Source organism: Strigops habroptila, chromosome 12 (genome assembly GCF_004027225.2).
Source record: "Strigops habroptila isolate Jane chromosome 12, bStrHab1.2.pri, whole genome shotgun sequence".
In the NCBI taxonomy this organism is placed as follows: Eukaryota; Metazoa; Chordata; class Aves; order Psittaciformes; family Psittacidae; genus Strigops; species Strigops habroptila.
The window spans coordinates 5,767,342-5,781,380 of record NC_044288.2 but is presented as its reverse complement, the minus strand read 5'-3'; the positions used below and the strand labels follow the sequence as shown (position 1 = coordinate 5,781,380).

Genomic DNA, 14,039 nt, shown 5'->3' with positions numbered 1-14,039 from the left:
GCAGGGGAAAGCAAACCACGGGCTGCAGCCCAGCACCAGCCCCAGGCTGTGGCTTTGGCCTGAAGGGCTTTGCTTGGCCATCACAAGACACCCAAGAGGCTGCCAGCAGAACAGAAACGATCAGAGAAATCAGAGACCCTTTTAAATGGGGTTATTTATCACAAAGAATAACCCTGCTCCCCCGTGGGCACCGGCCAGGGGAGGAGCAGAGCCCCGTGTGCCCGGGTGGGGTGTCTGGGGTGAGGTGCAGAGGTGCCTGGCAGTCCAAAGGGGCAGGTCCATGCTGGCCCGGCCGTGGGCTCACTTGTGCTTGGCACGAGGGAACTCCTTCCTGCCCTTGTCACGGCCTCCGAAGTAGCGGACCCTGTGGATGGCCTGGAGCTGCCGCTCGATGGTGGCCCTGATGTCCACCTCATCGGGGATATGGACGTAGCGGATGTTCCTGCCGGTCACAAAGAGCTCATCCAGCTGGGACACGGTGCCCTGCCTGTCCGTGAAGGTCACCTCGGCCAGCCGCACGTTCATGAAGGCGTCCACGTTGGTGACGCGCCCCGTGGCTGTGCTCTCGTCGCGGAGGTCCACGGTGGTGACGTGACCGCACAGGCCCTGCAGCAGGATGACCAGGCTGTTCTCCGCGATGGTGCGCTCCTTGACCGAGTGGCTGACCTCCATCGCGTGCCTTCGGCTGGGAACAGGGAGACACCGAGCTCTGCCCCGGCTGGGAACGGGGAGACACTGAGCTGCACCGCAACTGGGAACGGGGAGACACTGAGCTGCACCCCAACTGGGAACAGGGATACCCCCGCCACTGGCCAGACCCACCCTCCTCACCTTGCACACTCGTCTGCATCCCTGCCACCCTTTGCACGCTCACCTGCACACTGCCCCTCTCCTAAATCACTCGTACCCCGCACGTGCCTCCCCTTGCACACTAGGACCCTCACGGCCTGCTCCCCTTGCACACTACCCCTCTCCCAAGTCACTCCCATCCTCCATGTGCCCCCCCCGTTGCACACTGGTGCCCTCACTTGCACGCCCCCCTCTCCCACCACTCCCGTTCTCCATGTGCCCCCACTTTGCACGCACACACAGACCCTCCTCCCGCCCTTGCACGCTCACCCCCGCGCCCCGACCCCTTGCACGCTCACACGCTGCCGCCCTCCCCTTGCACACGCACACGCACCCGCCCCCCTTTGCACAAGCGCGCCCCGGGGCCGCCCCTCCCCTTGCACACTCACCCGCCCGCCCGGCGGCAGGAAGGGGCGGCCGCGCTTGCGCGCTGCTCCCGGTCCCGCTCCTTCCCCGCCCCGCTCCCGGTCCCGCCCCGTTCGCAGCCGCCGCACCGGGGGTGTGCGCGGCCGTTTACCGTCGCTCAGAGCCCGTCCATCAGCGCCAGCAGGTCCTCGCCCTTCCCGGAGCTCGCCGGGCGCGGCTCCGCCGCCTCCAGCTCCTCCAGCATGCAGGAGAGCTCCTCCCGCCGGGCCGGCTCCTGCGGGGCGAGACAGCGCGCCTCAGACCGCGGCGGGACGGGCCTCCGCGGGGCTGCACCGCGCTGTGCCCCCCAGTGCTGCCGCCAGCCTTCACTGGGCTGCACTGGGATGTGCCCAGCTGCCTGCTGCCGCCAGCCTTCATGGGCTGCACTGGGATGTGCAGTACAGCCGATGCCTCTGAGTCCCTGCAAGAAGGGCTGCAGGCTGTAACCACAAGCAGGCAAACGACCCAGTAACAGCTCTCCCTTTTATGCAGCTCAAACCTTACAATGTTTGTACTCTAATACTGCATTATAATATTTAATGATAAACTCGTACTATTTGTCAGGTTTCAAGTTCTCTTGTTAAATAGTCACCAAACCCACAGGCTCGGTAGAAAATGCTGCCATGATTTACTGATGAGCTTAACTGGGGGTAAAAAAAAGTGTGTGTTTTAAGCTACTGCTCTGGGTGAAACCCAGTTCTTAGGCAGAGCAATGAGAAGCAAAGGTCTGAAGTGTGCTGTACGTACCTGGGTGGCTTCTATGTCGATAACCTTGTATGATAACTCCTCGGGTCTAGTCAGTGCAGCATGTCTTGATTGAAAACATGAAAAGAGTGCTTAATATCACAAAGTCACACAAGTAAATGATAAAAATCAGGTTTCATGAGGCTCCTGTAAGCATGAAGTTTGGACAGCATGCCTGTCCTACTGGGCAAATTAATGTATTGACCCCAGTAAGGAGGCTTTTGCCTTAGATTTTTAAGCTAGGTGTAGAACAGTGGGAATGGCTCTGTCATTGAGATTAAAAGTAGATTTCTGCAGAAATCATGTAACAAGAAGTCCCAGTACCCTTGTGCTCCCCACCAGGAGAGGGCTACAGTGTTCAAGCCTCTCAGGCTCATCGCCACCACCAGGCTCATCCCCAAAATACGTAGCTGTATTTGGGGAGAGGATAGCTGACAGGGCTGGCGGGCTGGCTCTGTTCCCTGCACAGGATGAAGCACGGCTCGTCACCCACTGCTGACCTCCAGTGCTGCTCAGAGGGGACCCCAGGGTGAGCACCAGAGGGGACACCAGTAAGGGAAACGCTCTCCTTGCCGACAGCCGGAATAAAGTGAAGCTGGGAAGAGCACTCCTCCTTCATTCTAAAGGGATTATCCGGACCAGGACAACAAAATGCTGAGCCCTGCTCTGCTGTCCCTAAAGCTGTCCCGCTGTCCAGGGCTGGCCACATTGGCACCACCTCCCAAACCCCAAACCAAGAAGGACCTGAGCATACTCTTCCTCCTCGTCGGTTGTGAACAAATTCAGCCGAAATCCCGTGTCGCTGCCGCTGGGATTCTTGATCTCCAGACCTCCCAGCAGCCTGGCCAGAAAGTTCAGTTCTTCTTTAGCAAGAGGATTAGGGATTACATTCTCCTGCAGGAAACAGGTTCATTGGTGAGGTTACCCAGGAGATGAGGACTATAATAATTTTTGTGTTTTCTGATATTACATAAATGTTCTTCAGAGTGATATAAATACATTTCTGTATTGTTGATGGTACAGATTGTGCAGCTAGCTAGTAATTATCAGCTATAAAATGATGCTTGAATTTATAGACCCAGGACAAGATAATTTTACAGCTAAATTGAATAGCTGAGAAAGCTGTAAAACCAGCTTTCTGTTTCTGGAGAGATTAAAATAGGATGCAAGAAAGCCATTGCATAAGCCTGTGTGTAAGGTTCTTTAGGAAAACGTGTCCTTCCCCAGCTCAAAAGGGACCGTGGAGGATTGGAAGAGGCTCTGAGAATCAGAGAATCTCAGACTGGTTTGGGTTGAAAGGACCTTAAAGCTCATCCAGCTCCAACCCCTGCCACGGGCAGGGACACCTTCCACTAGAGCAGGTTGCTCCAAGCCCCTGTGTCCAACCTGGCCTTGAACACTGCCAGGGATGGGGCAGCCACAGCTTCTCTGGGCACCCTGTGCCAGCGCCTCAGCACCCTCACAGGGAAGAGCTTCTGCCTCAGAGCTCATCTCAATCTCCCGTCTGGCAGGTTAAAGCCATTCCCCTTGGCCTGTCCCTACAGGCCCTTGTAAAAAGTCCCTCTCCAGATTTCTTGTAGCCCCTTTAGGTATTGGAAGACTGTTATAAGGTCTCCCTAAGAAGAAGAACAACAGAAGCAGTTCCCTTAAAGTTATCCCGTAATTGTAGACTAAAATGATGGACTTTGTTTCCCTGAGAAATGAGATGAACAAAGGGGAAGACAGGGAATGATCTGGAGGTGACAGATGTGGGCGTTTCAATCAGTGACCCCATCTATTGAGGGACAAGGGAAGAGAATGTAAAATCTGGAAGGAGAAGCTCCCTCCACACCTGAGCTGCAGGACCCAGCGACCCAGCCTGGTCAGCCAGTTCAAGCAGTGACAGGAGGAGAACACTACTGACCTTTGCACGGGATGCCAAGTGTTTGGATGATCCTGACATGTGTGTCTCTACTGGCCGACTAACGCTGTACCTAAAGGGAAAAAACCACACACATGAGAAAAAGCACCCTGTTACTTGTATGAGATAAAGGAGTTGGAGGCAGCAGCACAGTATCTATGATTTTAGGGTATTTTTCCGAAGACTGTAAATAATTGAAATAAGAAGTGACAGTTCAGTTTGATGGAGTCCTGAAGCATTAAAATGTGCAAGCAACAAAGCTGTAAGGAAGGACACTCTGCTCTCTTATTCTTTGAATGAAAAAGTTACATTAAGACAAACATGGAAAAAGGAAAGGATTTCTTGAATGCAGTTAAAATCAAATTACATCTCACATCACACGCAGTACCAGATGAGAACACTCTTTACTCAGCTCTACTGTGGATATAAATCAAACTTTTGCTTTTGTCCACAGCTCTTTATACACATCTGTGCACATGTGTTCTGTTTCAGGATGTCCCTTTGTCAAAAAGTCAAGCTGGTAACAGAAAAGAGGCAAAAATACACAAGGCTGAGGACATGCTTTTGAACAAACCCATAACCATCAACATTCACTTCATGTTTCTATGCAGGACGAAAGTTACTTACATATTTGTTCCGAGTTTGAGGACTCTGTCTCCATAAAGACCAAAAGATCCTTCCCTTTGTGGAGTAACATAATTTCCAGGAGTGGTGAACTCAGTTCTTTTAACTTCATCTCCATCGTGATTAAACATCCTTAAAACCAAGTCGTTATTGAAACACATTTAGTAGTTTTATTACTGATTTTCAGTACTGAGTTCCTTTGCTTACAGCACAAGAAAAAGGGGAGTAAAACCTATTCTGTATATTAGTGAATGCCTATTTCACAGGATAAATTACTAATAACTAATTTAATGGAGTAGAGAATGCCAGAAACAGCTTAGCATTCCATTGCCGGCTGACTTAGTCCCAAATCCTTTAAACAGGCCTTACTGGAGGTTCAGCTATCTGTGCAACACAAATGACAGCCTAAGCTCAATTCCTATCAGCCCTTTGGGTCTGGCTGCTCTCCGTGAGCAGCCGTCCGAGCAAGGCACTGCCAACAGGATGAGCAGCGGTTCAGAGCTCACCTGATGAGTCCTGGAACTTCTGTGCCCCAAGGAACAGGGCCTGATATTGGCAGCACGAAGCGGCCGTTAGAGTTTTGCACTTTATCCTTCAGAAAGATCGAAACCTGCAAAAGAATATTCCACCTTTGAGAAAATCAGTTACTTATCTCCTGACGGGAATTCTCTGACGTCTGACCTTGCAGCCATCCTGCCTAGACTGGGGTAGGTTTCCTAGGGATTTAGATCTATATAGAGACACTATGATACAGGCCAAAGCCAGTAATGCAGAACTGTGGTCCAGACCATGGGCACCCCAATCTAATATTAAAATGAATAAATAAAAGATATGTACTGTTTATGCACTTGAGTATGATCCATTTATTTGGAGAATATAAACCCCCGTGACCTAAAGCTCAGGTTCTTTCATATTAAGTTTCTATTAAAAGGAAAAACATCGTTATCAACCAGCAGAGATTCCTTTTTGCATAACATTTTGGAATTATTGAGTATTACTGTAGTAGATGTGCTCAGTTGGTGAAATGTTGAAGTTGAAATTACAAACCCATCATGATGACTGAAAAGTGTACGTAATAAAACCAAACCTACAGTGTAATTATAACAAGATACCACCGTATTCTAGCCACGAACGCCCTTTCATTCTTCCTGACTGGTTGTACTGAGCTCTTACCCTTATGTGCATGTCCTGAAAAAAAACGAGGAGTGTTTGCCTGATGAGCTGAAATTCCCCATCGGAGAGAGGGCCATACGTCTGGAAAAGAAAAACCATCATGGAAGGCTTTGCAAGTGTGCTGTGTCCAAGGTAAAGGTGGAAACAAGTACATTGGAATACTGCTGGCAAAACAGCATGTGTGTGGCAGGGGAAGCAGAAATGATGGGGGTGAGGTGGCTGCTGGTCATTATCAGTAATTATTATCCATGACTAAAGTCTGACTGAATTTCTGCAGAAGTCAGTGGAGACTTTGATCAGGCTGAATAAGCAACGTATTGATTTAACCTGCACCAGTAGAAAAACAACACTTGGCTCGTAGACATCTCCCTCTCCAGCAGCCCTTTAGAAACGTTTCCTGACTTCCCGGAACTTTTAACACGTGGTGAAACCGGTTCCCTTTCACGGGAACACTCGTACTCTTTGTCCAAAGAATTCCAGCAAAAGTTAGAAACTGGGAGGCCAATTTGTTTCCCTCAGGTCAAAAAGAAGGGAAGGTTATTTGGATGCTTCTCTGAGGAGATATCAATGTCCACATTTGATATAGCACTTGCTGATGTAGTGTTTAGTCTCTAAGATGAGCTTGAGAGAGAAAACAAATAAAATCATCTCAAACCACAGTGTATCCCACCCTTTTCCAAAGGATTCTTACCTCAATCAGCTGTCGGAAAGTTTCATCCACCTGATTCATAATCCCGGGGGAATCATATATGAAATCCTTGATGGCATCCAGGTGATTGAAGGTGACCAGCAGAATGTCCTTGGGCCGAGGGCACAGCAGCACTTGGTATTTGAAAGCCATGGTCATCAGGTCATACAGCTGCAAGGGAACACAGGGAAGGTTTGGTTCTGCTACAGCAGAGAGAGTGTGACACCACTCAGGGAGCTTTGTGCTGGCGCAGGAAGGGATTTAGACACTGAGGTTAGCGCCTGCCTAGGGGAAGAAGAACCATTTCAGCTTTGTTTCCTAAGAAAGTAAGAGCTCTGCAATCACTGTCAGCCCTCCTGCTGCTCTTTCCAACTGCCTTTAAAACTACTGCCAATTTCCACAACGCTGGCACCCAGGCAGAGGTCTCTCAGGTAACCCAGTCCTGCAGGATACACTGTCTGCAGGCAAGAATTCTTCATTTCTGCTCAATTTCCAACTGCAAAACAGTGTCAGTACAGAAATATCTATTTAGACACACCCATGTATGTATATATTTTAAATAGGTATTAAATCTGATGAAGAATGCTTACTGAACCCCTTGAAAATCCAACTTTTAGCTATTAAAGCAGAAACACTAGTTCTGAAGTACCGGACACTGCCATGAATTTCCCCAAAACCTTGAGGAGAACTTCTTTTACACAGAAAGTGAATGGAGTGAGGGCTGTCACAAACCCCTGCAGAATTACACGGATGTAAAGCCACGTGCTAGTTATCCCAACCAGAAACCTGTGAACAGGAGCACGGAAGGAGTGGGCAGGAGGTGCTTTACCTTGTCCATGCTTGCCTGGTTCAGTCTCATGATCGAAGCATGAGCCAGGCGGTCGTACACCGTTCGCAGCGCTTTCTTGGAATAGAGTTCCTGCGGTTTAAACAGCTCTTCCATGAATTTTTTATTGAACATGGTTGTGATGATGTCATTCATAACTGCAAAGACAAAGAGCCTCTGGGTTTTTGCTTCAGAAACAGCACAGGATTCGTTCCACACTGAGAACTTGGACACTGACAGCTGTGAGGAGTGACATGAACGCTTACCTGTGCAACGCGGTACATAGCCACAAAGGGAAGGGAAAAGGAACATCACTTCCTAATGCCAACGTTTCTCTCAATCCCACAGCAGCCCAAGCAAGATTCCTGCTGCCTGTCCCCCGGGGCAGAATGCAGCAACCCTGTTTTCCAGTGGGAATAAGGTTGGGTTTGGTGCTGGTTTTACAGCTATGGCACTTTTCACTTTTTAAATGACTTTGTCTGTAGGCAGCTCTGACACGTTCCATCTACAAAAGCTGCTGTTCTGCTTCCTAAGACTGGTTTGCAAACGACAGCCAGCTGACTGTGCCTGTCCTCTCTTCAGCCTGTGACACTCTTAGTCTATTTTTCCTTCTGAACAGAAGCTCCTGAATGATTCAAGGCTCCCTGTAGTATTTGTTTCATACGGATTAACACTGGCAAGTATTTAAGGAAGCCTTTATACGGCTGGAATCTGTGTCAGGCCATTCAGGGCTCTTACACAACAACCTCTGCAGATACTAGAGCAGTTCAAAAGCAGAACTCGCAACTTCCTTACACATGCTTTGGGGTTTTTTAGGTGTAAATTTAGACATGGAATTGTCTACGTAAGGCAATTCCATGTCTAAATGCAACACGACTTACACAAGAGTACGTAGAGGTCAGGAGTGCTGAGCATAAGGGCTACACTCTGGTTATGGAGCTTTTAATGCAAAGAAGATAGAAAACACTTTGCAGTGATCCAAGCAGATGCCTTTTGGGCTGGATCTGATAAGTTTATGATATACCTGATACATTCTACAGAGTTCTCATAAATAAGCATTTAGTTCTCTACCCAAAAAACGTTAAATGACATCTTCAGATCACACAGATTGCTGCACAAGCCTGAATTTGACTGTTACTGAGGCTGATTCTTAGAAATTAGAAAAATCTCAGAGGAAGTAATAAAGAAAAAGAAAACCAGAATGAAATATAGGTAGTGGTGGTGATTAGCTGTTGGGAACACTGCTGGAATCCTGCCCTGCTGGGGCAGACACCTGCCTTCTCACAACCTCCACAGCCAGCCAGAAGAAAGTTAATGTCCCAGTCACTTCGTCTTGTCTCAGATGAGTAAGCCTTAGGGAATGTTGTTAGGCATGCTGTAGGTGCTCAGAAGGGATAGCTGTCAGGAAAAGTGCCTTCCGATGGGATTCTCCCTCCTCGCTTAACCCTGATGGGTTTGGGGTTTCTCCTACACTGGTGCACACCCCTGGTGACACACACATTCCAGCACCCACTGCGCTGCACCTCATGGGGCTCACTGGATCCTGGCAGAGCTCAGCTCAGCTTCTGGGCAGCGCGGATTGTAAATACACCTAATTACCAATGGGAAGAAAATCCCTCCTCTTCCTCCCGTCTTTTCAAACCAACTGTCCATAAAACAATCCCTACTTGCAGCCTGAGGCAAAAATCCTCCTTTTTTCCAGTGGAGAAAGTCAAATATATTAGCGTTAGTATATATTTCATTTTGCAAGTGATCATTTATGACAAAAATTAAGACCTTTTGCCTTATGCTGCTGTCAAGAAAGATATTTTTAAGTTGCTTGCCCATGTTGCCCACACAAAGCATCTTTGGAGGGTCACTAATAACCAAAACTGTCAGGAGACAGACAACAGCCCAGTGTGCTGACTGTGGCTGGCAGATATTCACGCTGGAATTCCAAGCTCTGTGTTCACCACACACCCAGCCTGACATAAATTACCTTCTGAGATTGACAACTCTTGTACTGGCTATAAAAAGAACTGAGAAAGACACAAGAAAAGTCATGGTAAAGGGCGAATCTCACATGGTATGTTTGGTAATGACACAGCAGAGAGATCTGAGAGCACAGGTAGTCCCTAGGGAGAGATTTACACCGTTCTAACAATGGAAAATAACAAAGAAAGGAGCTCGGGGAGAATGGCACGCCAAGCAACATAGCATAAAAGCGATTCAGCAGAGAGGGGTTTCATCCACTGGGATGGGGAGAGGGAAACCAAGTATAGACAATGCGATGGGCAGAAGAGAAGCTGAGGATTTACAGTGGTTTTCACCTCCACGTGCCCTGTCACTGGTGCCAGACAAGTGCTAACGTCTAGTGCACTGCCATGGCTTGGGTGCATGGCAAGAGACTGGAGCCTTTACACCTGCATTATGCTGGTGCTTCTTGGAGGACATTCAAGGCAGCAGAGGGAACGTTAGGAGTTCCAACCAGCCACGCATTCTACTCGCAATAGGTTTATAGTTGGTAACAAGGTCAGAGGCATGGAAGCTGCCTTGTCCTGGCTTCATCACCTGGTTACTCTATGCAACTCTTCAGAGCTCGCCCCAGGAGCAGTGGCCATAGGCAAACCTCCTTCTCTCACAAGAGAAGCTGATGGATTGGTCAACATGGGATCTGCATCTGTGCTGCTACCATCTAAATACGGTCAAGCGGGCTTTGGTACAACTCGTCATCAGTTTAGGTGTGATAAAAGAGGAATTTGGAATCTTTTTAGACCTCTGAAATCTTAAATGCTGGAAAAATAGTGTTCTTGGAAACAGGATGTAATGGTAGCATAAAACAGCTGGGGCCAACTCCAGGATACCAGTATTTACCTTCAAAACCTACAAATGATGCTTAGTTTGAAAACCAAGAATTATAACCCTGATTTCTCTTTAAAAAGGGCTGCTCAAAAAGCCACTGAAAGTTCTCCCCATGTTCACCTACCAAAAATGAGATAGTTTAAGAGGTTTATTTGCTCACTCAGCTCCGTACCACAGCCCTTTGCTGGCTGTTTCCAGGCAGAGTCCACAAGGAATCACACACTCCTCCCACAGCTGCTCCAGCACAAACCCCGAGGGCTCAGCTCAAACCCACCCTCGGGGTCATTTCAGTCAAGACGAGCTTGGCTGAAGCTCCTCTGTGATCACCCTGCAAGGGTGGTGACCACGGTCACAGACACATAAGCAGCTAGGATGAAAGTGCCTTAAATCCTTTCTGGAGCTCACCTGTCAAACCCCTAAGCAATGAGTTAGAAAAAAAACCTTAGAGGAATGGAGTATGCAAAATATTCCTGCAGTTCAGCTGGAAAACAACCTCCAAAACACTCACACGGTTGTATCATTGCATTGATACGATGTGAGAAACATACACATCTCATTTTGGCAAGAAAGACTGCTCTGATTAAAAGTTTTGATCTATTTATGGTCTTCATTAAATTAGCGACTTACTTTGGAAGCCAAGCACTTGTGAGATGTTGTCTGTCTTTTCTACACTCTATGTTTCAAGCGAGTTTTAGTGAACGGGTGAGTTATCATTCATCTTTGACACTATGACTAGAAGGCTGCAGGAACAGCACACGGTGTGTTCACATATGATGAGCCTCATGTGTGCATGTAGTGGTGTTTGTCTACTGCATGCAGCTAGAAGGTTACAGTACCTCGTTTCCTGTCCACATCTGTCCATTCATCTACACGAAGCATATAAAACAAAAACACCAGTTCAAGAAGTAAGAACAATAGTTTCAAGGAGAAGAAAAGAAATAAACTAAATAAAAGAGAGAAAATCTAACGAATGGGCTTTGGGTTTTCTCCCAGCATTCAGTGAACTCTTCTGGTAGTCGACAACTTTCACAAGCACACAGAACCTCCCCTTGGAAACAATCTTGTTGCTTCAATGGAGATAAAATCTTACCCTCGATTGACTTTTAGCATGTTTTGCTTTGAGCTTGGAAAGTTTTCAGCTCGTTTTTGCACACTTGCAAATACAGAATATTTGAGTGAACAGTTTAAAGCATTAACAAACACCTCAGCATGGAGGAAACCACATCTCAGGGAAATTAACGCTCCAGTTTTTGGAAGATTAAATACAAGTGTGGATAAACTCGTACAGATCTAATTCTCCTGCTGAGATATTCCACCAAGTATGGCTAATCCAGTCTAAGCTCTGAACTTAGACCTTTGTGAACAGCAGTAAACTTTTGCCATTGATCATTCTCTGAGACACACAGGAATAACTCAGATTTGCACCACTGTGGCAAAACCTTTGCCACTGTTTAGCACTTCTTAATATTGAATAGGCAGGAGGAGGAATCAGATCTTCCTGAAACAGTTCAGGACCTGGACTGAGATGCCCAAATCCTGAGTTATTTTGATTCCAAAAGTACATTTCTGAAGCTCTAACCTCTGAAACAAGCACAGAAACACAGAAATGTGTTTCAATTTATACCTTATCTGTGTGCATTTCACGAATTAACTTCAATAATACCATCAGGCAGTTATTACCACAGAAGCTTCATGACATAGGATTAATCCAACAGGCTTTACTTCGAATTTAAGACGAGAAAGCCACGCACAATCGATTACTGCAGTGAGGAAACTACTTGCTTTAGAAGCTTTTCAATGACAGACGCTCTCTTACGTTCCGAGCATCCTTCAGCACCAAGTATATTCGCATTGACTCCGTTTACCGCATTACAGAGCACAGAGGCGAGCAGGCCCTGGAGCAGCCCATCTCTTTGCAGGGCGGGGACCGGCACCGGCGGCTCCTCCCGACCAGAGCCGGTCCCTCACTGAGGCCGGCAGCGGGCCGCAGGCTGAGGCCGCGCTCGGCACTCGCAGGCCGCGGGAGCCCCGACCCCGCGCAGGACGGGCTCCGGGAGGTGCCCCGGCCGCCGGGCGCTCACCTTTGCGGGCTTTCTCGCCGGGGATGCTCTGGGCGCGGAGGCGCTGGTCCAGGATGTACAGCATCTCCCCGCCCAGGTTGAGGAACAGCAGCGGCAGCGTCCGCGCCGACATGGCGACCTCCGGCCCCGCCGCCGTTGCCGGGCAACCACGGAGCCAATCGGGAGGAGGCGCCGCCTTGGCGGGCAGGGGGGGGTGTCCCTCAGGGGACGCTCGTGAGGCGGATGGGTGAGGAAAGCGGCGATTTATGGCAAAAAACATGAAACCTGCAACTTTAATAGAGTAAAAGAGAGGGCAGCGCTACCCGTGTCCCGCTGGTGACCGCACACACCACAGCTGAGAGGAATGGGGGACGTTTTGTGGGTGTCCGTAGGGTATTAGCCAACAGGCACCACTGTTACCACATCAGTGATAGGCTTTTCGTCACCAGCGTTTTGTGGTAAAACGCACAAAATCACCAAGTTTGAGAATGACAGAGGGATGCCTGCAGAGAACAAATATAAGTATAGGTGCACTGTGAAATCAGACGAGATTAGCAACATGGTTTGTGCAGCCATAAAGCTCCCCATCAACCTGAGTGAGGAGGAGCAGGGCTTTGAGCTACTGTCAGGGCTAAAGTGGTGTTTCACCTCATTCTTCCTCCTCATTTATCATCCCACAGCCCAAATCCCTTCTGCACACAGCTGGGTCAATGCCATGACAGCACGATCCCGCAGGCTGGCTCGGCGAGGACAGGAGATGGACGCTGCTCCGAGGCATTCCCATCCCTGCCCCTCAGCCAGGAGGCAGGGGTGAAGCCCCCCAGGTACTCCCCTCACAGACTGAACTGCTCACAACACAAGCCAGCACATCAGCCTTAAATTAAACTTCTAAACTGCTTAAATTGCTCATTCTGGGCGCTCCGCACGGTGCAGACCACGCACACGCGTAAGCAAAGGGGCTTTAGGTCTTTCAGTAGTTATTTATTGTTAAAGAGACTGCACCGGCTTCGACGTGCTGCTACACCGGCGTCCCCTCCTGCTGCGCCTGCGCCTCCTTCTCCCGCGCAGCTCTGGCTCTTGCTTGCCACTCTTGTCTCTGCTTCAGCCTCTCCGGCGCCTTCAGCTTCCGCACCTCCTGAAAAACCTGCGGGAGGAGCAGAAGGAGGTGAAAGAAAGGGAGATGGATCCCGGTTCTGGAGGAGAGGCCAGGAGGCACGCTATGCAGCAAGATCCGCTCCTTCCCATGCACCTCCTCTGCGATGCCAGCCAGCCCTGTCCCCAGGGCAGCGTTTGGAGGCATTCTGTTTAGCTACCTGTCCTTTGGTTGTAATTGCACTGGGCTAAACCTCAGTATTTACAGACAGAAGGCACATCCAGCTTTTTAATTCTGCTCAGAGATACACTGCACACAGCAGTTACACCGATGTACTCAGATTAAATGAGAGCAGACGCTGTACCTGTGTTTCTGTTCCAAAGCTGCCACTAAATTGAGTTGTCTCACGTATTAGTTCCAATAGCAGGCTTGGAAAACAAAGCTGGCTCGAATCATAAATTTCTGAGCAAACAACCTGAAATTCTCCAGCACACAACATCTGCAGCATGAGTGTTGCTGCCCACTGCATAACTGTGGAGCTCTTTGCTGAGCTTACACATTTCTCTACAGATATTATCACTGTCTCCTCAAATTCAAAGCAGTGTGGATTTTAAAAGGATTTAACCACCAGTCTTCCCTGTCTTAATTGTGCCCTTCTCAAAGGGACTTTTTCCCACTCCAGCTTTGTGGCTTGCTTTGCAGACTGCTCCATACCTTTTGACAGAAAGCCTTCTTCACCAGCCAGCGCTTGGTGATCCTCCTGAAGTAGGGAGGGGGCAGGCTGTACTCGATATTCAGCTGCTTGCAGGTGTTCTCAAAGGCATCATAGCGGGCAC

At 48.8% G+C, this 14,039-nt stretch overlaps 2 protein-coding genes across 11 annotated transcripts; both read right to left on the bottom strand.

Moving 5' to 3' along the window:
* Window positions 1-134: 134 nt before the first annotated feature.
* On the bottom strand, window positions 135-3,971 carry LSM10 (LSM10, U7 small nuclear RNA associated). 6 transcript variants are annotated; one of them, XM_030504695.1, is made up of 5 exons: window positions 3,902-3,971; window positions 2,753-2,892; window positions 2,002-2,065; window positions 1,367-1,489; window positions 137-718 (listed from the first exon to the last, which is right to left on the bottom strand). In XM_030504695.1, the coding sequence occupies exon 5, from the start codon at window positions 670-672 to the stop codon at window positions 301-303; it is 372 nt and encodes a 123-aa protein (XP_030360555.1). In that variant the 5' UTR covers window positions 673-718; window positions 1,367-1,489; window positions 2,002-2,065; window positions 2,753-2,892; window positions 3,902-3,971; the 3' UTR covers window positions 137-300. The 6 variants fall into 6 exon arrangements, with proteins under 6 accessions (XP_030360556.1, XP_030360559.1, XP_030360555.1 ...); XM_030504696.1 differs by lacking the exon at window positions 3,902-3,971 and having other exon boundaries at window positions 135-751; window positions 2,753-2,814; XM_030504699.1 differs by lacking the exons at window positions 1,367-1,489; window positions 2,002-2,065; window positions 2,753-2,892; window positions 3,902-3,971 and adding an exon at window positions 1,239-1,288 and having other exon boundaries at window positions 135-718.
* Window positions 135-12,294, bottom strand: OSCP1 (organic solute carrier partner 1). 5 transcript variants are annotated; one of them, XM_030504690.1, is made up of 12 exons: window positions 12,132-12,294; window positions 10,887-10,916; window positions 7,213-7,367; window positions 6,387-6,554; window positions 5,696-5,776; window positions 5,029-5,132; window positions 4,526-4,654; window positions 3,902-3,971; window positions 2,753-2,892; window positions 2,002-2,065; window positions 1,367-1,489; window positions 137-751 (listed from the first exon to the last, which is right to left on the bottom strand). In XM_030504690.1, the coding sequence occupies exons 1-11, from the start codon at window positions 12,241-12,243 to the stop codon at window positions 1,373-1,375; spliced, it is 1,170 nt and encodes a 389-aa protein (XP_030360550.1). In that variant the 5' UTR covers window positions 12,244-12,294; the 3' UTR covers window positions 137-751; window positions 1,367-1,372. The 5 variants fall into 5 exon arrangements, with proteins under 5 accessions (XP_030360553.1, XP_030360550.1, XP_030360551.1 ...); XM_030504691.1 differs by having other exon boundaries at window positions 137-718; XM_030504692.1 differs by having other exon boundaries at window positions 610-685.
* Window positions 12,295-14,039: the final 1,745 nt, after the last annotated feature.

Excerpts from the sequence above, each read along its gene's own strand:
- LSM10 (XM_030504695.1), bottom strand. The coding sequence starts at position 672 with ATGGAGGTCAGCCACTCGGTCAAGGAGCGCACCATCGCGGAGAACAGC.
- OSCP1 (XM_030504690.1), bottom strand. The coding sequence starts at position 12,243 with ATGTCGGCGCGGACGCTGCCGCTGCTGTTCCTCAACCTGGGCGGGGAG. Across the intron at positions 10,917-12,131 it reads CGGCGAGAAAGCCCGCAAAG|ATGAATGGACAGATGTGGAC; the intron begins GTGAGCGCCCGG and ends TGCTTCGTGTAG. Across the intron at positions 5,777-6,386 it reads CTTTCCGACAGCTGATTGAG|ACGTATGGCCCTCTCTCCGA; the intron begins GTAAGAATCCTT and ends TTTCTTTTCCAG.